The sequence below is a fragment of the Dysidea avara genome, chromosome 4, assembly GCF_963678975.1.
Source record: "Dysidea avara chromosome 4, odDysAvar1.4, whole genome shotgun sequence".
Taxonomy (NCBI): domain Eukaryota; kingdom Metazoa; phylum Porifera; class Demospongiae; order Dictyoceratida; family Dysideidae; genus Dysidea; species Dysidea avara.
The window spans coordinates 9,816,302-9,843,549 of NC_089275.1; the positions used below are offsets into that span (position 1 = coordinate 9,816,302).

At 38.2% G+C, this 27,248-nt stretch overlaps 2 protein-coding genes across 4 annotated transcripts; one reads left to right on the forward strand and one right to left on the reverse strand.

Moving 5' to 3' along the window:
* LOC136252489 (uncharacterized) lies at positions 1-4,171 on the reverse strand. 3 transcript variants are annotated; one of them, XM_066044923.1, is made up of 3 exons: positions 4,117-4,171; positions 2,304-4,058; positions 1-1,285 (listed from the first exon to the last, which is right to left on the reverse strand). In XM_066044923.1, the coding sequence occupies exons 2-3, from the start codon at positions 2,808-2,810 to the stop codon at positions 182-184; spliced, it is 1,611 nt and encodes a 536-aa protein (XP_065900995.1). In that variant the 5' UTR covers positions 2,811-4,058; positions 4,117-4,171; the 3' UTR covers positions 1-181. The 3 variants fall into 3 exon arrangements, with proteins under 3 accessions (XP_065900995.1, XP_065900996.1, XP_065900997.1); XM_066044924.1 differs by having other exon boundaries at positions 2,304-4,077; XM_066044925.1 differs by having other exon boundaries at positions 2,304-4,053; positions 4,117-4,167.
* LOC136252491 (DDB1- and CUL4-associated factor 7-like) lies at positions 4,133-27,236 on the forward strand. Its single transcript, XM_066044927.1, has 9 exons — positions 4,133-4,434; positions 14,867-14,968; positions 22,011-22,109; positions 22,299-22,412; positions 24,169-24,234; positions 24,375-24,466; positions 25,651-25,768; positions 25,872-25,989; positions 26,897-27,236. The coding sequence occupies exons 1-9, from the start codon at positions 4,231-4,233 to the stop codon at positions 27,067-27,069; spliced, it is 1,086 nt and encodes a 361-aa protein (XP_065900999.1). The 5' UTR covers positions 4,133-4,230; the 3' UTR covers positions 27,070-27,236.
* Positions 27,237-27,248: the final 12 nt, after the last annotated feature.

Sequence of the window (27,248 nt, forward strand, 5' to 3'; positions counted from 1 at the left end):
GTTTGTTACATTATCATTCTTTGCGGATACAATTTGTTACATTATACACACAATACAGTTTTCTTTATCACTGACAAAACTGTTCTACAAATACAACACATTCACGTACATATTCATTATAGTGAACAACATCATATGGAATATAATACATATATACAGTTTATGCAATCAATGAATACTGTTAATCACTTTGGAGTGGACTAAGATCTTCCATTTCATAAACATGATCAGAAGGCCGCAATTTGGAAAATCGAAATGCTTTAGATTTTCGATTACCGAGTTTTCGTATTGCCACAACTGCATTGTTTTCTTCTGGATCATGCGAATCTTCAAATTCAATGTAGCCATTTTCTACTGTTGTGCTGGAAATTGAATGATTCTCTTTCGACCATTTGAGTGAATATTTCAAGGACAAAGTTACAATACTTATTAACCCTGACACTGAGACACTGGTAAGAACATTTCTGTATTCAACAGCGGTGAGATATTTCAACAATATCCAGCGTATCATTATTGTCAAAGTGAAAACAGTAATGAAATACAGCAACACTCTTATTCCATGTAACACCTGACGAAATAGTGTTAACAGATTCCGTTTTCCTTCTCTTTTTCTTCTATAGTTTTTGACAAACATTCTCTCCATTCTCAGCAGTACTATGCTGATGGCCATGTGGGTATAAGCCACCATTGCTGACACAAACAGACCGAATGATAACACTGACAGTGGCTCAGCAATGAGAGCCAACAAGATGAACATTATATGGATAGCATACAATACTGCTATTAGTGTAAAACTAACATAAACTATGTACTTCTTCACAGCATTGCAATATTCTCCTCTTCTTCTATATTTACGCCACTTTACACTAAACAGTCCAAAAAATAGCACTAAGAAAGTAAATATTGGATCTGCCAAATAGAAAATTGGTAACATGTGGTGAAAATATTTGTATGTGTGGTTGCGATAATAACCAGATGAATAGACATAAAAGGAATAGCATGAAAAGACAATCAGAATTACGGAATGAATGTTGCAGACGACCATGACAGAAACTGTCCCATACACGTTTACTTTATTTTTAATAGCCTTCTCAATTTTCATATCCAAGTGTTGCATAACATAGGGGATTCCCCTGAGTGCAACGTAGCCAAACAGGTAGACAATGACAATCATTATTTTCATTGCTTGTCCTAACTTATCATCAATATCAGCCACTTTGAATGATCGACCTCGATACTCCTCCTCATTGGTGTCCCATCTCATTTTCACAGTAAAATGTTTCATCTACATAATAAAACCCATTAAAATCCCATGTATTTAAAATGAAACGGAGTATTGTAATATTCCATAAATTAATACATTAAACAAACATGTCAGTCCAATACTGTAAGCGTACGAGTCTTGATTTTATTCAGTACAAGCTAGGCTAACAAGCCTTTTTCACACATTACACCAGTTCACAATTACAATTAGTGCGTTTCATCGGTACGCTGCATGTATTGCTCTAAATAATGTTAATACAAAAGTGTTCCTTGAAGAGGTATATAAAATGACTGAGAAGGCTACTGTACATATGTGGACTGCCCTTGGTATATGTAGTAGGAATAATTATATTTCTGCACATGATCTGTTCTAACATACAGCTTGTTACTATCTTACTGTACAGTTACATTAAGTTTGGTGTATGTATATGAAACAATTTTTGAAGGACAAATCTATAGCATGTCGAAATTTAACTCAGAAGATTTCCAAGCACCAAACCTACTGAATTTAGTACATAGTAAATCTTTAAAACTGCATTGATACAATCTCTGCAATTAACATTGCATTTGACATTGATATTGCAAGAACTACATTGTTCTCTATATGCTCTCAATTACAATAAACATGTTTGCCATTAACAACATAGTTGTGACAACCAACGAACACAGTAAACTTCAAAGTGTGTGCAAAACAATTGTTTATTTTATTTATTGTTTACATTCATCATCAGTCGTATACATAGAGAGCTCAGTATGACAACATGTACCAGTGAAGATTCTAGAACTGACATACAGGGCACAGCATGAATGGCTATAGTATTGGGTGCAACCTTTTTAATCTGAAGGCAAAATGGCTTACAATTGATGCCAAAAACATGAAAATGCTGTGCTATGGTACCCCATCCTCCCAGAACAGAATTGCTCGTGTGTCATACTGTATACCTATTTACCCACCAGTGGTATAAAGGTATATCTATCACAGTAAATTAAAACAACAATCAACAATTATAATTATAAGTGCAATATGGTATACATCTTACCATTTGTGTTAGCCGTTCTATAAGCCTGTCCTTGTTGATAGCAGGGCACAGTCTGGGTATCGTGAGCTGGACACTACTGACTCTCTCATCAACATTGCCATAATAAATTGACAGATATTTGAATATGGTAGGATGAAACAAGATGTACACAACAGTATTACTCCACACCCAATCCTCAGTAAAGTTGCTGGTATTCAGTATGTCCCCAGATCCTACAATAACATCCTCAGTGTACTGAATGGTGTATTCCACACTGACATATAGTGAACTGGCATGGTTGGTAGGGAAGAAAGCAAAGCTGATATTCTCATGATTTCCTGGTAAATTCCTAAAACACCTCACTAACTGAAGGTAGTCACTAACACACAGAGCATTAGTATCATTAGGGCATTCTACTGGGCCACTATTTCTAAATTCACTATCAATACTCTGACCTACACTCACTGATCTAATCCATAACAAGAGAATTATCACACCAGCCAATATCTCTTGACGTTGACTGTTCATCCTAGTTCATACTTTACGCTCAAAATGATTTTGTTGCTATTATGGACAGTTATATAAAGATTGTAAAGGCCATGAAACTGAAACATAAAGGATGTATACACATTTTGTCATAAACACAAATGCTTCATACAGCAGTCATCCACTATATGGATGGTGCATAAATTTTGTCACAATGAAACATGTTCACTTGTTGTTCCCTTACTCAATGCATGTCCTATTGAATGCATGACACAATTCATCACAAGCGGTTTACTAAGTCTCCCTATGATGTAGTGCACCCTACACAATTGTCAGATTGCAAAATTTCACTGTACCGATTGCATGTGAATAAGCCTAACCTATTAACCTACAAATAGCCAAACCATATGACTAAAGTCAAGATTGCATTACAGCACAACTACAACAGGTGTTCCCAGTAATGGAATGTAGTAAATTCCTTTTGCATGGCATCATCAATGCGTATAGTTTGGTACAGGATAAGCCATAGGTATGTACATGGATGGAAGTTATGTATAGATTTACAATGCAGTGAAAGATGATCATTTCTGGATGCCTGGTTTGGCAGGTTGCTACCTATGCAAGACCAACAAACTACAGTAAGGCAGTTACTGAATTACATTACACACTGCAAAGGGGTGTCGTGTAGGTACGTGCTGTAGGTAGATCTGCGACCATGATCAAAGTATTGACCCACCAAAATTTTGCAGTAATCTGTGACTAAGAGCCTTTGACCTGTGACTTAAGTGACAATATTTCAGTATTTTTCAAATGTGGGTTTGAAATATCCTTGACCATTGATTTGGCACGGATTTGGTGGTTTTGACCATGGTCACATATCTTCCTACATTGTGTCACCCCCTTGACACTGTGTTATGACTGCTGTGCTCAACTCATAGCTAGGGATCGGTAACCATGACTCATTTCAATGCTGAAACCAGCTGAGAACAATCATGGCTACTCTTAGTTATATGATGGATACTGTGCCTTGATGGTTTTATGACACTGAACAGGGTTAACAATCCTGAGCTACAGCCACTGATTTCAACTATGCTGCCGAATGAGTGCTGATGGTACTGCATGGCTGGACCATTCTGGTACTCAGTGCCAGCCAGTGTCAGTGGTAGGTGGGGACAATGTTTTCAGTGCTTCATCATATCATTAACTTGTGCTGTCATCCTCTACTAGGCGTTACTAGGTCTCTGGGACCGGGACTCGCTCATCCGGGGCTGCCAGACTGCAATCTCTACGCTAGGAACAATAGATTGGCCTAGATACCGATAGCGTTAACAGAATAATTGGCTCTCACATGTGTAACATCTTCCGACTTTCGTAAAGATCACGTGATGTTGCTTTGGTGAGCTTTAGTTGGAAGATGTCATACCGTAGTCGCACTCAAGTTTACTTAAAGAAATAAGATAGTATGCTGATGGCCACCGCTAGACAACAACAGCAACAGCAGCAACATGGTGTTAGCCCGCCAAGTGGCAGCAGTTCAGAACACAAGAAGAAGGAGATCTATCGCTACTCCGCACCGTGGCCATTGTATGGAATGAGTTGGAGTGTCAGACCTGACCGTCGTTTTAGGATAGCAGTAGGCAGTTTTATTGAAGACTACAGTAATAAGGTAGACTACAGATATACTCTAAGTGTAGATCTATAATATATTGTAATATGAATGTATATTGTCCCCTAGCCTGTGTTTTTAATTTGGGTGCATACATGAGTTCAGGCTAATGGTGGGTGTTGCATACATCACTGGTTGGCAAACACAGTGTGGGGCTTGAATACCAGCCTGACGAAAACAACTTTCTTTACACACCCGAGAAAATTTGAAAATAAAGTACGACTAAGAACCAAGTTGACTTGAATTAAACTTGCATACTCAGTGACTTTAATGAGTTGTCACATAGGTATGCCGTGTAGGTAGATCTGTGACCGCGGTCAAAGATTTGACCCACAAAGATTTTGCTGTGACCTGTAACTAAGCCTTTTCCAATCTTTGACCTGTGACTTAGTAAGACTGTGGGTAGGAATTTCTACCACTGACTTGCATGAATTGACCTGTGACTTAGATGGTCGTAAATCTGCCTACAAATGTACACACAAATTTCATTGAAATCCTAGTTTTGTGGTCGTTTGGTTCAATCAAAATGCTTGACCAATCTCCTTTGGTTGATTCTCTAAGTGTTTGATCTAAAGGTGATTATTTTACCATCTAATTTATCCAGTAAATTATCCAGTGAATATCCTGTAGGCCGTAATATCCACTGATTTAACTCCTGTCAAATATCTGAGTTGAATGCCAAGTCGAATTGTATGTATTATCAAATTTTGTCTAATAGTTTGTGTTGAGTAATTTTCTCTGATGTGTGGTTTGGTCATCTCCCTCTAGATATATTCATTTCAGGGTCCAATATACAATATCCAGTAATTTCTGAATGCAAAGTGTTAAATTTCATTTTACTTTGTTTATTTCAAATTGTATTCAATTAACCTGTGTGATCATACATTTGACATCTGTGTCCTTTTATGTGTGTGTTTGTGGGGTAACTGTTTGGTCTGAGTTCCCCACACATGATAAATGTAACATCATGTATAACTATCACACAGGCAGGGGTGTTTACTTTGAGGTTACTGTAATGCTGTTACTATGACTACAAATATACAGTATGCTATTCTTACAGTACCTACAAACTTGACATGGCCACAACAACCAGGTTATCATATTGTATGGTAGTACTGTACGTATATTCGGGATCATGGAGATTTGGGCTTTCTTACCCAAAAATATCCACCCAAAACCAGCCTCACCTTTTTAATAGTTATACTACAGCTGTTGCTGATATATACACCCAAAGCCTTTATATATCAGCAAATCCCAAGCAGCCATAGTATAAGTGATATATACCACTTGTGGCGCACTCACCTAATAGGTGAAAGAACTAACGAGAACTCATCCCATTTGTATTTTTTACACCAGCATCTGAAGATCGATCATGGTTTTAATAGTGTGGACTAATAGCCATCAGAACATTGTCCATACGTTAAAACGTCACTAATACGTTACTATGCTTCAACGTGCAATGTTGTAAAACTTGCGATTGTGGGATGGAGTTTATATTGTTATCATTTTAGTACTGAGTTAAGGCAACTGACTTTGCTGTTGGGACAGTAAATGAGTTATTATATTAAGTTAAGCACTTAGGACTGTAAGTTACTAACCTATTTCAACGTAGCTGTAGTAGTTTTACCATTCCGTGGTCTGTTCAAAGGCTGATTAGTGGTGGGTAGAAATATGCATCCACGATTGCCCAAACAATCATTTTGCGGGAAACAATTATTTTGTGCCTCATTATCCTTTACTAACAACCAACTAGTCTATCTTAGCAAGTATACTAAGCTTAGCAACCACTACAAAATGAGTACCGCAATACAAAACTTTTATTTCGCTTAATATAACAAGTCAAAGCTTAGTCTCATTGGCAAACCGCTTTCCCATGATATTGCCCAAGGCATTATGCGAGTTGAACCTTGAGCGGCGCCTGAACACCCACTCTTAAAGTGGTATATTCCTTCATAACAGCTTGGCAGTATTGGTTAGGCATAACCAAGCTTAAAAATGTCTTCAGACCAACCCCAACAGGGTTTCTATGAAATTTATTTTTGTATTAATTTTTAGCTGAGTTTTATGCTACTGTACTGTACAGGTAGCCTTTGGTGAAAAGAAATTGTAAAATTAATAGAGAGCTTTTTACACGATTCTTGCTGTTGTGGCCAGGTTTCTGGTGGTAGTTCTTTTGAGAGTAGTGGATGTCATTCCTTCTCACCTATACTTTAGTATTGTGATTTTGTTGTCATGTGATACACTGTACCTCCTGTGACTTGCAGAGTATTTGTCTGTGGTACAATCTGGTGTCTGGATGGGTGAATTTTTGGGTGCATCCATTCACTGGACTGGAATACTGGACTGGTATATTTTTGGTTTTTGCACGTTCTGTGGTTAAAATGTATTGAGTCTCACAAGTCAAGGGTCCTGAGGGAACCTATAGCCCACTACTAAATGCTGAATATGAGCAGTAGAGTATGCGATAGCTGTCTTTTAATATTTTCACTATGATTATGTCCTACAACACTTATTCCCTACCCTGGTGTACAGTAATGCTGTAGGGAATGTATATCAGCAGTAGTTAACCAGCGATCATCTTGCCAGTTGACAATATCCTTCAGATATCCTTAGCGTGAGCTCAGGAATTGAGCTAGCATGGATGGACTTGTTTTCAGTGCCGCGGGACGCAACGATTATAATTAAGCACACGCTGAAAAAATTTCTCATTGGTAAGCCTTTCTCCAGAAGTAAAGGTCTTGCCACGCAAGGCTATACTATATATAGCTTGCTCCTTGAGCTCACACTAAGGATATCTTGTCAACTGGCAAGTTGATCGCTGGTTAACTACTGCTGATATACATTCCCTACAGCATTACTGTACACCAGGGTAGGGAATAAGTGTTGTAGGACATATTAAATCACAGCGAAATTATTAAGACAGTTATCACATACTCTGCTGCTCATATTCAGCATTTAGTAGTGGGCTGTAGGTTCCCTCAGGACCCTTGGCTTACAAGACTCAATAAATTATAAACCACAGAATGTGCAAAAACCAAAAATATGCCAGTCCAGTAGTCCAGTCCAGTATTCCAGTTCAGTGAATGGATACACCCGTGAATTTTTGGCCATTTGCCAAACTCCTCAAAAAAGTTTCCCTTTGTATGGTAGTGTTGATGACACAATAAAGTATTGAACACTTGTTATATGAATTACATTGATATGTCATAGGGACACTATGGTACATACATACTTACATGTGTAACATAGTACCGAAAACTATTTCATACAATTGTTTATTATACGGGGATATTGTGTGTCATTGAGCAATGTTTTCACAACAACAGTTTGGAAAACTACCGTGTTATTGTAGTATTTTAGAATTACTGTATGTTGTAAGGTTTGTTTGATCTTAGTTGCTTAGCAGATAATTATTCATGACCCAAAGGTGGGGCCAAAGCCTATTAAATAAAGGCCACCTTTAGGATTAAGAAGTATGTACGGCCATGGCCTTATTAATGAAGTCGACATGGTCACTAAAATGAGGTGGTGAGGTCATAAAGTACACCTTAGCTATGTTGGGACCTACTTGACATGGTAACTGAAATGAGACGGTCTTGTTAATGTGGTCATGGAATACTTGGGTGATGTGACTTCTATAATCTGTTGTTCTCTATCTACACATGTAATGTGTTTACTTTAAGTATGTACTGTAGTAAAGTGCAATATAAATATATAGTAAGTACTAACACTAGAAAAGCCATTGTTGGTTGTTGCTGGTGTTTCGCCGAGATAAAATTGTTGTAGTACATCAGTTTTTTTGGCAAATATGAATTTGTAGTTGGCCAATCAGTTGTACATATCAAACAGTATGATAGTACTGTTTAAGTAGGGATCCCCTCAAAAATGACACACGCCGCCTAAAATGCCACCTTCAAAAAATCATCTTAGAGACATCTTATGCAATGAAAATCACCTTTATGGAATAATATTAGTCCATCTAGCATCAAATACTGCATTAAAACAGGCATAGGCAGCTAGATATACAGATTATGATTTTCTTTTCAAAATTGCTAAAACTTGGATTTTAGTCTGCCTGCCTGCCTGCGTGCCTGCCTGCCTGCCTGCCTGCCTGCCTGCCTGCCTGCCTGCCTGCCTGCCTGCCTGCCTGCCTGCCTGCCTGCCTGCCTGCCTGGAGGTCAGGCTGGAGTCCAAGCGAAGCAGCGCACGGCCACCATTTTATGCCACAATAACAAACTCACCATAGGATTTGCCTTTGGGGTTCCAACAAGTGTGTGCCTTCTGCGCCTTGTCTTTCCTTTTATCTTCCATCAGGCTAGTCTTCTTCCTTCTCCATGTAATGAAACCATATTGAGGTGTTAATTTTTCCTATCAACATTTTCCTTAAACAGCATATTTAGATGCTGCAAACTTATTGAAGTGCTTGGGCTTGGTAGATACCTGTAACTTCATGATAGGTTCAATGCCACACCCATTTAATAATGTGATCTTGGTTGATTTATAACAATCAAACACTGAGACCAGTCAGACCACACCTCTTAACAATCTATCATGTTGACACACCCCGTTATTATTGGCTATCTGTGTTCATAATGTTTGCACAATGAAATAGTGACACACCCTCTAGTTGAAAGGCTGATTCGAGATACTCTAATACAGCAGTCATCCTAATGTATAGAACAGTCACACGTGTATAGCTAGCTGTATGCTATAACAACAAAAAAAAAAAAACCTAACAAACTAGGGCATATATTTAAAATTTAGAAAATGAAGTAGGGATCCAAGTGATAAAAAGTTGTAAAACAAGAGATAATGATGGCATTACAGCATAACTCAGTGGGAAAATCCCTACATTGGCATGTTATAACAATGATTTTGTTCAATGCCAAGTTAGGGATTTTCCCACCGAGCTATGCTGTAATACTGTCGTTCATCACTTTTTATTACTACTTCATTATTATTTAATTAATATACTAGTGTGTATGTAGCAACATGTGGAATAACGGGTAGTTGGAAAAGGCGGATACAGTCGGACACGGACGTAGACACGGATATTTTTAAACCAGGCGCACGCCCACAGCCGGCCGAAGGCCGGCTGTGGGCGTGCGCCTGGTTTACTGAAATTGTTTTCGTAAAAGTGTGTGTGTGTGTACCTATCTACCTATGTTTGTCCGTACGCACCCACATGAGCAAAATCGTTTAATAACGATAAAAGCAGCTTTTACGTAAGAAGTAAAAGTGAAATGAAGTCTGTATTAAACTTCTGCACAGGTGAACTTTGCTCTGAGGTGGTTTCTTTTCAGCGGACTGAAATACGGGTGTGGTGACTTTCCTCAGACTACCTTCCCCTTGAGGTTTTCAGGCATTTAGCAACTGAAAAACAACGGTGCAGGCCTCGTACACTGCCAGGAATAGCCTATCGCTTCGAGTTGAAAGGGGGCGTATCCCTTACGTACGCGAACGAAAATGAAGAGTAGCTTTGAGGCTTTGTCGAGAGAATTTGTGGGAAAAAACACATTAGTCACACTATAAAACAGTTTAGAAGATAGTTTTGTGCGTAATATGTTGGTTAAAGTGGTTTATTTAACAAACGCTTCCTTAGCAGTGCATAGCAACGTAATTGAACGAATTACAAATATTTCATGAATTACGAAATACGAGAAATAGCTAATTATATTATTGCACAACCCAAACTACCCTATTGTAAAGTAGTAATACATAGTTGGTTAATTCATAGTAGTATATACTGTCTATAGTTATTCCAGATGAGTTAGCTAGCTGCATGGCGCCTGGTTTTTAGAAGTAGCACAACATCAACTTGTTAAATAACACTTACATATACAAACAGTTATTTTTCATACCTAACATTGTTTTTACAGCAGTCTTTGCTTCCAGATCAATGTGTCGGTCTTGTCATAGCACTTATACATTTATAAGCACACGTGCTTAGGATAGACTAGCACTCTAAAGACCATAATAATAATTATTATAGTGTTGCACACGTGCTCTAGAAACACTTCATACACACTAGGACGTATAGAGATTAAGCTGGCATGTCCCAACCTAATCTCGTAGGCCAGGTCCTTGAAACCCTCAACGCTTGGTATAAGTACCTGTGCCTTATACTAAAAGGCATAAGATTGTGGATTTGGCCTGCTAAGCTAAGTTGCATGGGGCAAACAAGCCAATCTCTACAATTATATAACCCTGTATTAGACTTTAGAGCATGTGTACAGCACTATGTGGTCTTTGGAATTCTGCGGGGAGTGCTGGTCTAGTCCTTCGCATGTGCATTTATAAATGGAAAAGTGCTATGAAAAGATCAACGCCCAGGTCTGGAAACGAAGACTGTTGTAAAAACAACGTTAGGTACGAAAAATAACTGTTACGTGTATATAAATTTAAAAGTGCTTTTGAAAATGTCCATGTCTGCATCCGTGTCCGTGTCCGTGTCCGATCATATCCGTCTTTTCTAACTACCCTGGAATAATAGTATTATGGTGATGTAACAGTCTTCCAGGATTTATCCTTTCCTGCAACTTTTGCCCATGTGGGAAAAATCTGCTTTGGAGTTATTCCAGTATAATATATGCTATACAGCCTTGTTTTAAATTTCTAAAAAAACTTTACAGTGTTGGTGTATCACCACAAATATATCCATAGTATCCTGTATCAGTGGCCAGAAGTTAGTAACGAGTAATTACAGAATTACAGCCTAATAACTATGTGTATCGTATAATAAAAATTACATTAAAGAGGTTAAGGGTTTTTGATTTCTTGTTACGGTCACAGTGTTTGGTTTTACAAGGTTCAGTTACCTGAAATTCTCAATTATCCATGTAATAACTGTTCAATGAGAGTGTTTCATCACCTTAGTCAGTTCACGTTCACCTGAGCCCTCACCAAATATAGTCGTATCAAAGAGGTGAACATGACTTCACTCCCAATGGTTTGTAATGGAGCAAGTATGTTTTATGTTGTGAACATGTTTGCGCACCCGAATCGTCTATACTACTAAATGTATGGAATATTTGTAAGGTGTTGTAACTCACTTGTTGTTGCCCATATCAAACCACTTTTTGATAAACAGTTCAGGTGTTTAAAGGGCTTCATATGCTACTAAATGTTTGGGAAGTTAGCTTACGTATGTACATGTAACAAGAAAGCACTCAGGTGAACATGACCCAACTATAGTGCATTACACTGTAGTACATAAGTATGTGTTCTGTTAGAGTACATGAGTGGAACTCTTTATAATAATCGATGTGCTTTATTTATGTGAACAAATTCACTTGAGTCAGTGGAACCTCTCTATTATGGACTTTTTTGGACCCAGAATTTTTGGTCACTTTGATGTAATATAGAGGTTTTCCTCTTTCAGTGGTAAAGTTTGTATTAACCAGACCTGTTGGGACCAACATTTTTGTCCTTATTATGGAAGTTTTTTCTTTTGTGTCCTTAATTTGGGGAATTTGTTAAGAGAGGTTCCACTGTAATTCCATGCTAATGTATTCAAGCACTCGCCTACTTTGAGCACTCAGTAAACGTCCCGAATTCCCTGCCCACTGCAATAAAGAGCAGACAGGGTCTCCGAGTGGAAGAGCGGCCCTCGGCTTATCCAGGCTGGACTCCTTGCACCTCAGTCAAAAGATCCTGATAAACAATTCTAGGATGTTCAATTAACTGAGGATCCATTGTGTGTTCACATAATCCCAAAAGGTGTTAGGAATATCCTAAACTGACTGTTATATTAGAGTGTTTGATTGCTTTAGATTATCTTAATTCTTCATTACTGATCTACCACCTCGTTGACATCAGAGAGGGTCACCAATAGAACTAAAAACTAGTGTTTTGAGTCCAGAAAAGCGGTCAATGCTTCGCATACATGCATCAATGGTAAAAGCTGTGGTAACATTCTTGATATTGCTGAAATGAGACAAATGTATTGTGTTGTTGCTATATAATAGTTAGACACCAAGACCGAGGGAACTAAGCGATTTAGTAACCCCAATGGCCCGAGGCTGTAGCGTCCCGAGCGCAGCAAGGGCATTACTAAGGGCCAGAGGGGTTACTAAATCGCTTAGTTCCCGTTGGTCGCAGTGTCTAACTTATTTAGACTATGGTTTAAAGTACATACCTTTATAACCAGAGCATTAGGGTGGGGTGAAAGAGCAATGCAGAACAGCAGAACGGTTTTTTCCTGAAGTCCTTACAGCACACACAAAAATAATTATTCGACCGGTAACCAGAGTAACGGCTAGAGCTACAGTAGTTACGCCGCTTAGTCTACTATTTGTCCAGAATTATTCGCAGAACACGGAGAAGAATTGTATTACAGTATTATCAAGTACTCTAGTGCACCTTTTGTGTTATAATTATTTTCACGTACAAAATTGCCTGAGGGCGGGTTACTAAATGAACATGTGTAGGTGACTAAATGAGCATGTCAGGTGACTAAGTGATTTAGTAACCCTCTAAATGAGGTGTACCATAGTCTAAATACCACCCACCCACCCCTAATATGGTATAGTATACAATAGGGCTGAAACAATACTGCAATTACTCGGGTACTTGGGTAGTAAAATTGGTACTCAAGTAGTCTACTCATTAAGATCACGTGGCATAGCTCATTGATGTTTGCCAACAAGTGACACTGTGAATTCTGTGCAAATAAATTTGCAGAATTTAAAATTCTGCAAATTTTATTTGAAAATTATTTGTCTCTCAAAAAGTTGTACATGTGCAATAACCAGCTGTAGACACACACACTATATATTAGGGCTGATATTTGAGTACTCTCTAGTGATAATGATTAGCTACTTGCAGCCATACAAATAATGGCATGTTTCAATGGCGGATCCAGGATGGAACATTTGGGACAAATCCCCCTCACCTCATGGAGGAACCAGCCATATTTCAGAGTCTGTTTAAATGCTAAAATTTATTTCAGGTCAAGATCAGTTTATAAAACTCATGGAAATATGCACATTTTACTTGCGTTTATTGCAAATTCACTTGAAACCAAAGTGAACCAAAGTGAAACTAGCTATGAGAGCAGTGAGATTGTCATCCAGCACCTTTGTGCATACTAAGCACCTCTAAAATAATTATAGTGTTGATGTTGTTAAAGATATTCAGAGCCTTTTAAACAGCTTTTAAGACTTCACAACCATCTGCAAAGGCCAAAATTACAATAATCAACAGTGAGACACTGCTAAGAGGTAATTATTTACTGCTTCAAAAATGCAGCAACTAACAAGATAATCTGGCTCTCCCCAACCACCTACAACTTAGCCTGTTTGTGCCCCTCCCCTTGCCAGCTCCTGGATCTGCCCCTGTGTTTTATAACAGACTATAGCAATTTTTTAAGTCGTGAAAATATTCTACTGTATTTCATTTAATAGTAGCCACACTTGAGTTCAAAAATAAGGGCTTAAACATTGTTTTTGAACATCAACTAACAAGTGGTGGATGATTTTGAATAGTCACTGCATTGATTTTGGAACTTAGGTATTAAGCGTTGCGAGTACTGTAAATACGGTGTGTTATTATACAATAGGGTTGAAACAAATGCAAATACTCAGGTACTTGTTGAGGTACTTGGATAGTAAAATTGGTACTACAGTGGAACCTCAGTTCTCCGTACTCCACTTATCCGGATTCTTGATTAACCGAACTACGGAAATGACTGCTCTATTAGAGTAGTGACTGTTCTATTAGAATAGTTGAACATACTGGCATTTTAAAATTTTTTCTTTATGCTATTTTGAGGTTATTTATACACAGTTTCATAGATGTGGACTTTTCAGACTTATGGACCACCCCTGGTCCCAAGGGGTTCGGATAACTGAGGTTCCACTATACTTGAGTTCCAAAATCAATGCAGCGACTATTCAAAATCATCCACCACTTGTTAGCTGATGCTCGAAAACAATGTTTAAGCCCTTATTTTTGAAATCGATTGTGGTACCACTGAAGTATGAATGTGTGGCATTTAATATGGTAGAATATTTTCATGACTTATAAAAATTGCTTTGGTCTGCATATAAAACATGTCATTATGTGTATGGCTGCAAGTAGCTAATATTCATGAGTAGTCAATCATTATCACTAGAGAGTACTCAAATATCAGCCCTAGTATATAGTAGTGTGTGTGTCTACAGCTGGTTACTGCGTATATGTACAACTTTTTGAGGGACATAATTTTCACGAATTTTGTGGTTGTTTTGGTTGTCTGAAAGTTTTGTTCTTGAAAGTAGAAATTATCAGAATTGCTATACAATAGGTAACCATGTGAAAAACGAATGACCCTCAAAAATAAACTGCAAAAATCCATGAAAATGACATACCCAAAATATTTGTACGTACACATACATAATTATGTACATTATGTGTATGGATGTGTTAGTGTACTGGCTGTTTAACTGTACAGGTACAGATAGTTCAGTTGGATGAGGAACAGGGACACTTCTGTTTGAGGTCTGTTTTTGATCACCCCTACCCCACCACTAAGATACAATGGATACCAGATCAGGTACTAGTGTGTGTAGTCAACTTGTTAAGACATCTTGTACAGTAGAAATTGTAGCATCACCTTGGCTTTTATATTGCCTGCTCAGCTGGTCACTGAATATTGTGTTAGTTCTTATGCAAAGAAGTTTGGTCCCATAGTATGTGATTGCTGTCCACAAATTAGGGACATGTCCAAAATTAAAGGCCTAATAATGCCACACTGTTGTCGTATAGACACCATGCTCTGAAGCAATACAAAAGATGGCAATTACACAACCAATTTCAGGAACCAGGTGTGCGCCTGGTTTAAACACACTATATGTGACCGGATTTCACATAACAAGGCTTCCACACACACAAAATCAAACTTACGATTTTACCAGAAATGGATTGCTGGTCTAATACACTATCATATTTCACACTGTACTTCCTTCAGCACTGACAAGTCTGGTTTCTGTAGCAGCTTTCTTCCGACCCTGTCAAAGCCACGAGTGTGAGATTGGCACCATTAAATGGCCATGGCTTTGTGATAATGGTGTGTGGTGAGCTGGGACTTCACAGAGAGCTCGCCAATAGTGTTCTCAGTCAATTTGGAGTAATTTGAGGGCCATGGAGGGCCATGGAGGGCCCAAACTTGGCCTCTGGATTCCAATCGTCTTCTTACTCCATTTTATACCCGTATATTAAGACCACCATCCACCCCCACCCTCCCACCCTATTACTACCATCTGTGATATTATTACCCGCTCGAAAAAAGCTGCTCAAAACAGGGCAAATCTTGGGTATCAGAAATGTATACACCCACTCAGTGATAGCTAGTGAACAGATGAACAATTGGTGCAAATTTTGTTTGCACAGCTGTAGGCACTGGGAAGTTATTACACAATGATTCCTTAAAATCGCCATATCTCCTAACAAAGCTTTGTGCGTCGAAGCCTTGTTTTGTCAAATTCAGTCACATATGAATACATTATAGCCCATATAAAGTGTAACTTACCAATTGACGCTTGAAAACAGGGCCACACTTTAATACCAACCCATGGAACACAGGGAATAGCAAGAGGTAGCCAAACGAGCAATCTGTATCGTTGTTAGATCACGTGAGCTCACGTGATGCCTCTCATAATATTAAATGTGACCAGATTTCACATAACAAGGCTTCCACACACACAAAATCAAACTTACGATTTTACCAGAAATGGATTGCTGGTCTAATACACTATCATATTTCACACTGTACTTCCTTCAGCACTGACAAGTCTGGTTTCTGTAGCAGCTTTCTTCCGACCCTGTCAAAGCCACGAGTATGAGATTGGCACCATTAAATGGCCATGGCTTTGTGATAATGGTGTGTGGTGAGCTGGGACTTCACAGAGAGCTCGCCAATAGTGTTCTCAGTCAATTTGGAGTAATTTGAGGGCCATGGAGGGCCATGGAGGGCCCAAACTTGGCCTCTGGATTCCAATCGTCTTCTTACTCCATTTTATACCCGTATATTAAGACCACCGTCCACCCCCACCCTCCCACCCTATTACTACCATCTGTGATATTATTACCCGCTCGAAAAAAGCTGCTCAAAACAGGGCAAATCTTGGGTATCAGAAATGTATACACCCACTCAGTGATAGCTAGTGAACAGATGAACAATTGGTGCAAATTTTGTTTGCACAGCTGTAGGCACTGGGAAGTTATTACACAATGATTCCTTAAAATCGCCATATCTCCTAACAAAGCTTTGTGCGTCGAAGCCTTGTTTTGTCAAATTCAGTCACATATGAAGTAAGGATCCAAGCAATAAAAGTAGTTAAACAAGAAATATTAATGATGGTTTTACAACGTACGTAGCTCAGTGGGAAACCACTACGATGGCAATTGTTTCGTTCAATGCCAAAGTAGGATATGTTTTGTATTTTGTTTTGCTTTTGAAATACCATGTTGGTACATTAACAGGCTTGTCCTTTTGTGGTACAACCCTGTCATTGTGAATTGATCAAAAATAATATGGATTTACCCACTAAGCTATGTTGTAACAGTGTACAGCATACCATCATTCATACCTACAGTTTCACTACTTGTTAAACCAGGCGTGCCCCCGCAGCCAGCCAAAATGTGGACGCACACCTGGTTTACTGAAATTGTTTTCGTAAAAACCTATCTATCTATCTACCTAATATCTACATATCTACAGTATGTTTGCACCACCCACGTGAGCAAATCCTTTTAGTGGCAAAAGCAGTCAGCCTATGAAAATTAAATACTAAATGAAGCCTGTATTAAACTTGAACATAGGCAAGGTTTGCACTGAGGCAGTTTCTTTTCACCGGTTTGAAATACGGGTGTAGCGACTCTACAAACTTCGTGAACTATCTTTCCATTGTGTTCTTCATGTATTTAACTACTGAAAACACTGTAGCAGGCCTCTTAGGCTACTAGGAAATGCATATCTCTTCGACTCGAAAGGGGCATGTACCTATGTACACGTACGAAAATGAAGAGTAGCCTTGAGGTTTTGTAAAGAGAATTTGTGGGGAAAAACACTATAGACAAACTATAAAACAGTTGAGAAGACATTTCTGTATGTTGAAAGCAGTTTGTTTGAAATGCGCTTCCTAAATAATGCATAGCAACATAATTAGAGAATTGGAAAATATTTCATCAATTACAAAATCACAATAACTATGCATAATTACATTATTACAAAACCGAAGCCTTAGTTAAATATATACATTACTAGCATTGGTACCTGCCCTACATGCAGGACTATAAGCATGCCGGAAACAGAGACCAAGCATTAATACCAAGTAGCTATGTAGCATGCATGATGTCACTTTTTAAAAATTAGTGTTTGTGTAGCTTGCATGTTGATAGTCCATGATCCTTATGCCATGTTTTAACTACGGGCAATACCTACATGACAGGTAGTGTACACATACGTAGCACAGTCTCAGTTTCTACATAACGTTTTACTTTACCTTACTGTTAACAAAAAGGAGTACTTTACTGTCAACAAAAAGAAATGAACTTGTGTATAATTTAAAGCCTTGACTGCATGGCAAGCAAAGTTTCAGAACTTGCCCAATGCTATGCACTTTGAGTTGTAATGTTGTAGTGACACATAGCTATATTCCTCTTGCCATACAAAACCCCTTGCAGGTATTTAAACATTATCACTGTCAGTAATTATAACTTTTGAGGTAATGTATGATCCTTGAAGCAGATCTAAATCTAGAGTGAAAGGACGTAAGTAGGGTTAGTGGAATAATTGTGCCAGGTCAAGCAATTGCATGCACACACAGTTCTTCAGTGTAAACTATGGTATTGGTACCTGCCCTACGTGCAGGACTATAAGCATTTTAATGCCGGAAACAGATACCAAGCAATAAACACCATGTAGCTATATAGCATGCATGGTGATGTTACTTTCTAAATATATTATGAGGTTTGTTTTGTCTGTGGTTTTGACAGGAATGTAGCTCAGTGAAACTTCCCTACCAGTGCCTTCAACATGTGTAAAAAAGCATTGGTACCTGCTTTGCATGCAGGACAATTAATAATATATACATTGGGAACTGGGCCAAGCATAAATATTATAGTGTGTGTGTGTATAGCATGCATGTTAGTGCATGATCCTTATATCGTCCTTTTTACCTATGTATGTATAATGAAATAATGAACATGCAGCGTTAGTTAAACTACATGCAAGCTAAGGTAGTACCTACATGACAGGAGGTGTACACATAGCACAGTTTCAGTATGCTATGCACTAATGTTGTAGTGACAATTGTACAAAACCCCATGCAGGTGTTTAAACATTGTTCTATCGTTAAGGTAATGTATGATAGATCTAGTGTGAAAGGATGTAAACAGGATTAGTGAAATAGTTGTACCAGGTCAAGCAATTGCACACACAGTTCCTCAGTATAAACTACGGTATCTGCATGATGCCAGTAATATTATCACTTTTCAGGCAATTACATTGTTTATTTTCTACAGCAGTAATGAGGTAAAATGTCATTCAGATTAAGTGTGAAAGAAGCTTTTACCTACACACTGGACAAACACATTGTGTTGGTAATTTGCCTGCCCTACTACAAAAGTCCCTATAAATCAAAAGTCCCAAGCTAAAATGTCCATGCTAAGTCCCAAACTACTACAAAAGTCCCAAAAGTAGTGATCTAGGAGAAGGCAACACAAATTCACCTGAATTGTCGTTATTAAAAATTTTACCACTAACCTACCATCACAGCCATTTCTTGGCCACCGCCTTGGATTTCACATCTTTTTTCACCCTGTTTTTTTTGGAGACTGCATCCTTTTTCACAGCTTGGCTGTTTTTGTATAGATATCTACTACAGCTGTAAATATAATTAATGTAATCAAAAATATTGTAGCAATTGTACAGTGTACATGTATCACACAATTATACTAGAGTAACTATGTGATGTGTATAGTGATATGTGTATAGTGATATGTGTAGTGTTGTATCTGTCACAATGAAGAGTGAGTATGAATTAGTGAGTGATGCAATCCTTGGGACGGATCTTCATTTCAGTGAATAGTACACCAACATTTACATTAGGTGGTTGTGAGTTGGCGTTGATTACATAACAGTTATAGTGCCACTATCCACTCTTAAAAGTAGCTGCACAGTTTTTGTTACCACCTGACCAGATATCATTGTCATTATCTCTAGTGCTGAACTTGTATCCATTGTGGTGCTTGAGCACATCACTACCTTCTCCAGTAAACCCTCCAACAGTCAGTGGGTATTCTTCACTGGCACTTCCTACACTGAACTGATTGTAGTGGAGGTAGGACCAGGTCTTGTCATTCTTTTGATAATCCACTCTCATCTCCCATTGGCCACTATATGTTAGACAGTGAATAGCATCCAGACCATACCAGAATTCAGTTTTCAAGTCTCCAAATCCTTCTTCGTAGTCAATCCAGTCCTTATTAAAGTCCACTGTACTAGCCTTCTTGTTTCTTGCTATTACGATCCATCCTCCGCTATCAGTGGACATGTCACAGTAGACATCAGCAAAACTAGCAAATGTTCCTTTTATCATCTTGTACACTCCAGATGGTGCATGATTTGGTTTATGAGTATTGAGTTCAGTCAGTCCGCAACAGTTCTTAATGGTGATCATTGATGGAGCACAGTTGTGTTTGAAGTTCTTGTAGAGGTTGGTACAATACTGCACTTGAATAGCATTGACCAGTAGTAGTGACAGTGTCAGTATGACAAGTTGTGTAATGATGTTCATAACTGTTGTTGTAGTTGGTAATGTCTGGTAGATCAGTTAGAGTAGAATGAAGACAGTTACTAGAAGCTTTTTATTGAGCTATAGTCCAATAAGTTCCACTGTACAACTTGTCAGGATCCTGCTCCTATTGTATTTCTTCCTCTGAAGGTTGAGTTTCCTTTCTTGTCTTTCTGCTTCTTATCAAGCCAAGTTGTTGTGGCTATTTATAGTAAATGTGTAGTGTAGAATATTGCCAAATAAGGAACTGTGTGATCCTATTTTTCCTTATTAGGTATATCCTATGGTGCACTATGGTTTATATAAACATGTTGTAGGAGTTTAGTGTAAGTGTTTATGAGTAACAGTTACTAATTGACTATCTCTTCTTATGTGGTACTAAAATGTCCATCATACATGCCAGAGTTATACAAGCTGTGACATGAATAAGTTAAATGTGCAGCTGTTATCCATGGCTGATAACTGTAGCTATATATGTACAACATACCTGTAATCTTATTCATACTACGGCACCACTCAAATGGTCATCTCGTGAGAGTGCATGTTCTTAAAAACTCATTAATTAAAGGGTGTGGCACCTGTTTGCTTGTGAGTAATCGAAACAGGATGAATAACGGGTGCCACATCCTTTAATAAGCAAGGTTTTTTCATCACTCAAACTCTCCCGAGACGACGTTGCATTTGAGCGGTGCTGTAGTAGCGTACCCTTAAGTTATAGAATATTGTGTCAGCTTTTGTATTGCAAGTTGTGAAAGACACAAGCTCGAGGTAGATTTCACCTAGTAGATTGACAGCAATTTATTATGTGACTGCAAGTGAAGGCACATAATACACTTACAACACTTGATTAAAAATCAAAAATGTTTTCCAGACCTACAATCTGTAAAAATCTATGTTACAACAAGCAAACTTAATTTCAGAATGCTCGGATCACATATCATTGTGTTTGACTTAGTTTTCCTTATTTCAGCAAGTATTCATAGGATCAATAAAAAAGGAAGTGACGTCAGCACCGTGCTAGTTTTCTCAGTTAAATGTTGGCGATAACTGTTGAATTCTCTGCCAACTTGTCATGAGCAGAGAGTGGTTTGTCATCATTCCTCCACACATGGAGCAAGGATGCTAGTTGTGATGACTCATGCTCTGACTCATGGGTGCAGCTTTGTTTGTGACAACAATGGTGGCAGTGCTTCTTGCCGAGAACAGAACCTCCTCACTGCATCAGCCCATACCATGGAGCAGAGTCTCCTCCTCATGCCGTCCAATGTAGTAGAGCAGAGTCTCACTCATTGGAACTACCAATCCCCTGGGGCAGAGCCCCTCATTAACCAGGACCAGGTTGACGGAGCAAAGCCCCAGCGACAATGCAATTATCGCGAATTTCCCTGTCCAGCCAGCTTATAAATAGATGAGTTTAATTCATTTGAGACTGGCTTCCCTGAGTATTGGCTTGTATTTACCAATATTTTTAATTACTTTCTTCTCAAAACATAGGCTTATGTACAATTATTTGTATCAGTTCACATGCTACCTCCCTTACAATACACTTCTATAGTAAATGTTAGGTGGTATCAATCTGGTGTGGTAGTTTAAATATATTGCACTAAGTAACTCACAAATGCTGCAAGTTGCAGTGGAGATGGTTTCTAGATAGTGATCTTGTAGTTCTTGGTGCCTACATATATAGAGCTACCAAATATGTAAAACAATCTGTTTGTGTTTTTTCTTTTCTTCACAAATTTAATAGTACAGTACATGCACGTATGTTAACGTTTTCATGCGTGAATGTTGTATCCACAGACTGGATCACAAGCTGATTTACTGGCCACATCTGGTGATTACTTGAGAATATGGAGAGTATCTAACAATGAAGCCAGACAAGAGTGTCTACTAAATAATGTATGTGATATACGTATAGGGCTTTACATACAATTAATCATTTAAAGCATATCCCCAGTTCAGTAATGTTGTTTAGTAGGTAACTAGCACTATCATATTGTGTGTACATTCATCACATTGGGTAGATGTCTAATTTTAATATTTATTATTGTTGTTCTCTTGTCAACATAACCTGATTGTTTACTACAGAACAAGAGTTCAGAGTATTGTGCTCCACTGACATCATTTGACTGGAATGAGACAGACATTAACATTTTGGGCACTTCCAGTATTGACACTACTTGTACCATCTGGGAACTACAGGTTAGTAAATAGTACCAAATGTATGTTATATTTTGAACTCTTGACATACAGTATGTGTTTGGGTGCATTTCTCATGTGTTGCACATGTGTGGCCATGAAATTCTCTGGAGTGTGGCTTTTGTGCACTTACATAAGATTTTAGTTTTGTTGACATGTGAAGTTAGCTTTACCCATGTAGAAAAAAAAATGTGTAGTGCCATGTAAAATTGCCACATGTGAATGAAGTTATAAGTGGGCTGTAACAAAAGCTGGACATTGTTGTGCTTAATCACAGAAGCACTATAATTTTCACAAACTAACCTGCAGAACTAATTAACAATACTTTTGTTTCATTGTAACACCAGGAGCTCATAAGAGCTGCAAGGCACAAAGGAGCGTAACACGCAGGATATACAGTGGGCTGTAGCTGTGTTGTATCTTTTGTGAACTGCCTTTGTAGCCACATGTCCTTATAGAGAGAGCAGTAATTGCCTGGGCTGTCGGTGCTTATTAGCTCCTTGGTAACACTAATGTAGTGAAGGTTAATGAGTGTCAAGACATCGAATAGCTTCAGAGCATTCCCTTCCACATATCCGCCATTCATTTTTGCCATAGTAAAAATAAGTGATTTTCAAAATTTCAGATTTTATATGATGTGTTTAAATTTCCTCTGATTTCTGTCTGCTATAGCTCATTTAATCACTATTTACTGCTCTTTCCAAATCTGGTCTGGAATCTGAGGTATCTATCACATGTTGTGGATTATTACGCCTTTTATTACGTGCCCCCGAAATGCCAGTACAAAATGTTTGGAGTACACCGGGTTGGTTTAGGCCATTTTGAGCAGTACACAATAATTAATTTCATTTTACTGGTTTTTAAATCGAAATGTGTTGGACAAGCCTGTTCCTGCTAGCATTTGTGTCATGAATTAAAACAAATGTCTGCAAACTTTTTGATTTGCTAGCTAAACAGGTAAATAATCAACCATGTATATAATTTAGTTTGTATGGTATTGTTAGCTTCACTGAAAATGAGTGGATTCCCTGTGTGATAATTGTTATTTAATGTATTCTGTAATTAGCAAATTATCATTTAATTTGGTAATTACGTTTCTATGCCACTACTGAGGAAGTGTAATGCGAACAAACCACTTTAACTACAAATTATGCACAGAGGTATCTTCTCAACTGTTTTATAGTCTGTTTTCTGACACATATTGTTAAGAGAAAGCCTCAATGCTGCCCCTAATTTCAGTTTCGGTAAGTACGGGACATGCCCCCCTTTCACCTCAAAGAATTTTGTTATTCTTGGTAGGCTAGATACACCATTTTCAGTTGTTTTACGCTTGCATAACCTATTATGAAAGGCATTCATGATGTCTTCAGCAATTTGCTTTACCCATATTTCAAACTGGCATGAATTAACCACATTAAACTAAAGCTTACTTGCCTGGACGCTTATTACCGGAGCTACATGGCTTTCATTTCTCACATCAGGCTGCTTTTTTGCTTACCGAGTTTTGGTCATGTGGGTGCGGAAAGACAAAAAAATATACAAACATATGTACGCACACATTTTTCAGAAAATAATTTCAGTAAACCAGGCATATGCCCACATCCAGCCTTCAGCTAACTGTGGGCGCTCACCTGGTTCTAGAAGTAATACATGTAAATGTTATGAAGTCATGTGTACTGTGTGTTGTGTAGACTGATGAAGTCATGTGTACTGTGTGTTGTGTAGACTGGTGAAGTCATGTGTACTGTGTGTTGTGTAGACTGGTCAGGTTATAGGGAGGGTACAAGGAAATGTGAAGACACAACTGATAGCTCATGACAAAGAAGTAAGTGACTGTTACTATTATAAGCTACTGATATCCTAGTTGTATCATTCCCTACACATGTACGTAGTAAAATCAAACAAATAGTTGTATATAGTACAAGACAACAATAGTGTGTTACTGTATGTTGTACTGTTTACCAGGTACATGACATTGCCTTCACCAGAGCTGGAGGAGGTAGAAATTTGTTTGCCTCAGTTGGATCTGATGGCTCAGTGAGAATGTTTGACTTGAGGCAAGTTAACATGTGTACTTGTTGTTAGTTGGCATACAATTATGGTGTTTACGATAGGGTTGAGTGATACTGCCATTTTAGTATCACAATCGATACTAAATCCACTATTCACGATACTGAATAGTTCACGATACTTACAAATAAGTCAATCATAGCTGGTGCTACATAGTGTATTGCTCAGCATTCCTGCAGGAAGTCCTCATAGGTGATAGCAAACTAGCCACTATCATCCTTGTTTACAGCAACAGTTATTGTAACACATGCTTTGAGGTTGTGTCATGATGTTCACACCTCTCTGCAGGGGTAACTAGGTTATCACTTACAAGGATTCTTAGCCTAGTACTACATAACAAATGTACAGGCATGGTATCACGATAGTTTATAACAAAATATCATGATATCGATACTTCGTGACATATCGTTAAAATGATAATACCGCTCAGCCCTAATTTACGAATCTCTTTGTTTAGCTTATAATGTAACTCTCTTCATGTCCATATTTCATACTAGAGTAGTCTACTGTAATTCCATTATGTACTTCCATTGTAGTTGTATTCCGTGTATAGTGTTCCCTCAATTATCCGACCTGAACAGCTAGTAGAAATGATTGTTTTATTAGAGTACCGTATTGCCTCGAATTATGGCCTGGGCGTTTATTTCTTTCAAGCAACTTTTTACCCCAGCTACTAAACGAGACTGGCGACTATACAAGACCGGCATTTATATACCTGATCAGCATTCACAGGTCAACTTCATACCTTGGTGTTGTACTCTCCTGGATGTTTCCCTCAGCATATTTCACAGATTCAAGCTTAGAAGAAACTCTATAAACCGTTCTTCACTTCAATGTTTATACCACCACCCGGAATTGTTAGAAATAATGACTGCACTAGACGTTTATTTGAGACCCGGGTGTTTACTTTTGTTATGATGCTGTATATCCCTGGCGACTAAACGGGACCAGGCGTTTATACAAGACCAGCCGTAATTCAAGGCGATACGGTATTTTATCCTTTAATGTGTGCTTTCTATTAGAGTAATTGAAAAGGGCTCTATGAATGGGCCTTGATTATCCGAACACATTTTGGTATCAAGGAGGTTAAATAATTGAGGGAGTACTGTAGTGTCATTTAGTGACATACATTGGTACTAACTGTATAATTGTAAACGTTCTCATTCTCTAGGAGTCTGGAGCACTCCACCATTTTATACGAGGATCCACAACAGCTGCCACTGTTGAGACTCAGCTGGAACAAACAGGACCACAATTACCTAGCAACATTTGCCATGGAAAAATCTGAAGTAAGTAACACACTAGTACATTGTGGACTAGTTTGTGTTGATATACTGTACCAACTGTAGATGTTGTATAGCTGTGTTAGTATTGATCATCATCACACTACAGGTTATCATACTAGATGTTAGAGTACCCAGTGTACCAGTGGCCAGACTTGGTAACCACCGGGCACCCATCAATGGCATCACATGGGCACCACACTCCTCCTGTCATGTGTGTACTGCTGGTCAGTTCATTGTTTGTTATCACCACAATTGTAACTAGTGATAGTTAGCTACATAAATCAGTACCTTGCTAGTCTGCAATAGATAGAAAGGAACACAGGTCTGTAGTTTTGGGAGACTGCATGTTTGTCATGTGTACCATACATGTGATCCGCTGAGCAAAAACCAGAATTGTTTGCATTTTCCTCGAATCTTGTTTTATGACTTTTTTGTTTCTAGAGGGAAAAACCAATGGACTGTTATTAAAGTTTCAGCCATTTCTGGAAATGGTTTTGGAGTTGTAGCAATAGACAACAACAAGAGCAAAACAATCGATTTGTACAGTGCTTATACGGAAAAAATGTACAGGCACTCATTTAATCGATCATAACTCTGGAGTGCAATGGGTGACTTGTGCCATTCTATTCACCATGAACTGGGGCTTTCATCAAGGTATAGTTTTCAACTTAAATACACCCATGCTATCAAGTAAGAAGGCTGTTCGAGCTTAAAAACGGCGATGATAAAGTTACGTTTAACTTCAATGTAAATAAACACACATAACTCATGTTTGCTCCATGGTACAGAAATGAAACAAAGATATTCTTACTCTCCATGAAGAGACAAATCCACTGCTATATTAGATTATTTGATTGGAGTCTTCCTTCACCGTTTACTGAAGCGATTAAAATGTTGTATAAAATTATTTATGTAGCACGTGTTTTTACCCAATGTATTTCAATGGCGTTTAGCCCTAAAACAGAATTATGCAAACAAGTCGGGTTTTCACTCAGCAGATCACATATTACATTTACACTTTATGTGCTAAAAAATGTTAAACCTATTAATTGTCTACATATGTTGTGCGTTTGTTAAAAGCTCAGTGTGTCTTATGATGCAGTATTGAACATGTATTCCCTTTACCTGTAGCTGATGACCACCAAGCATTGATATGGGACATACAACAGATGCCAAGACCAATAGATGTGCCCATATTGGCATATTCTGCAGATGGAGAGATCAACCAGGTGCAGTGGCCAGTCAGTCAACCAGACTGGATTGCAATCTGTTACAAGAACAATTTAGAGATCCTTAGAGTGTGATCCAACACTATCATCCACAACTGTCACCTCTGTGTGTGTTGGTCTGTATACACGAAGTGTTTATGTTATGTAACTATTTGTTTACATGATGTAGTGGCTAGTCACTTTATATTATTATGTTGTATGTGTACTTTTCTTACAACTAATGAACTGAGTATTTACTCAATGCTGTGCTAAAT

Excerpts from the sequence above, each read along its gene's own strand:
- LOC136252491 (XM_066044927.1), top strand. The coding sequence starts at position 4,231 with ATGCTGATGGCCACCGCTAGACAACAACAGCAACAGCAGCAACATGGT. Across the intron at positions 22,413-24,168 it reads GTACCATCTGGGAACTACAG|ACTGGTCAGGTTATAGGGAG; the intron begins GTTAGTAAATAG and ends TGTGTTGTGTAG. Across the intron at positions 25,990-26,896 it reads CTGTCATGTGTGTACTGCTG|CTGATGACCACCAAGCATTG; the intron begins GTCAGTTCATTG and ends CTTTACCTGTAG.
- LOC136252489 (XM_066044923.1), bottom strand. The coding sequence starts at position 2,810 with ATGAACAGTCAACGTCAAGAGATATTGGCTGGTGTGATAATTCTCTTG. Across the intron at positions 1,286-2,303 it reads TAGAACGGCTAACACAAATG|ATGAAACATTTTACTGTGAA; the intron begins GTAAGATGTATA and ends TTTATTATGTAG.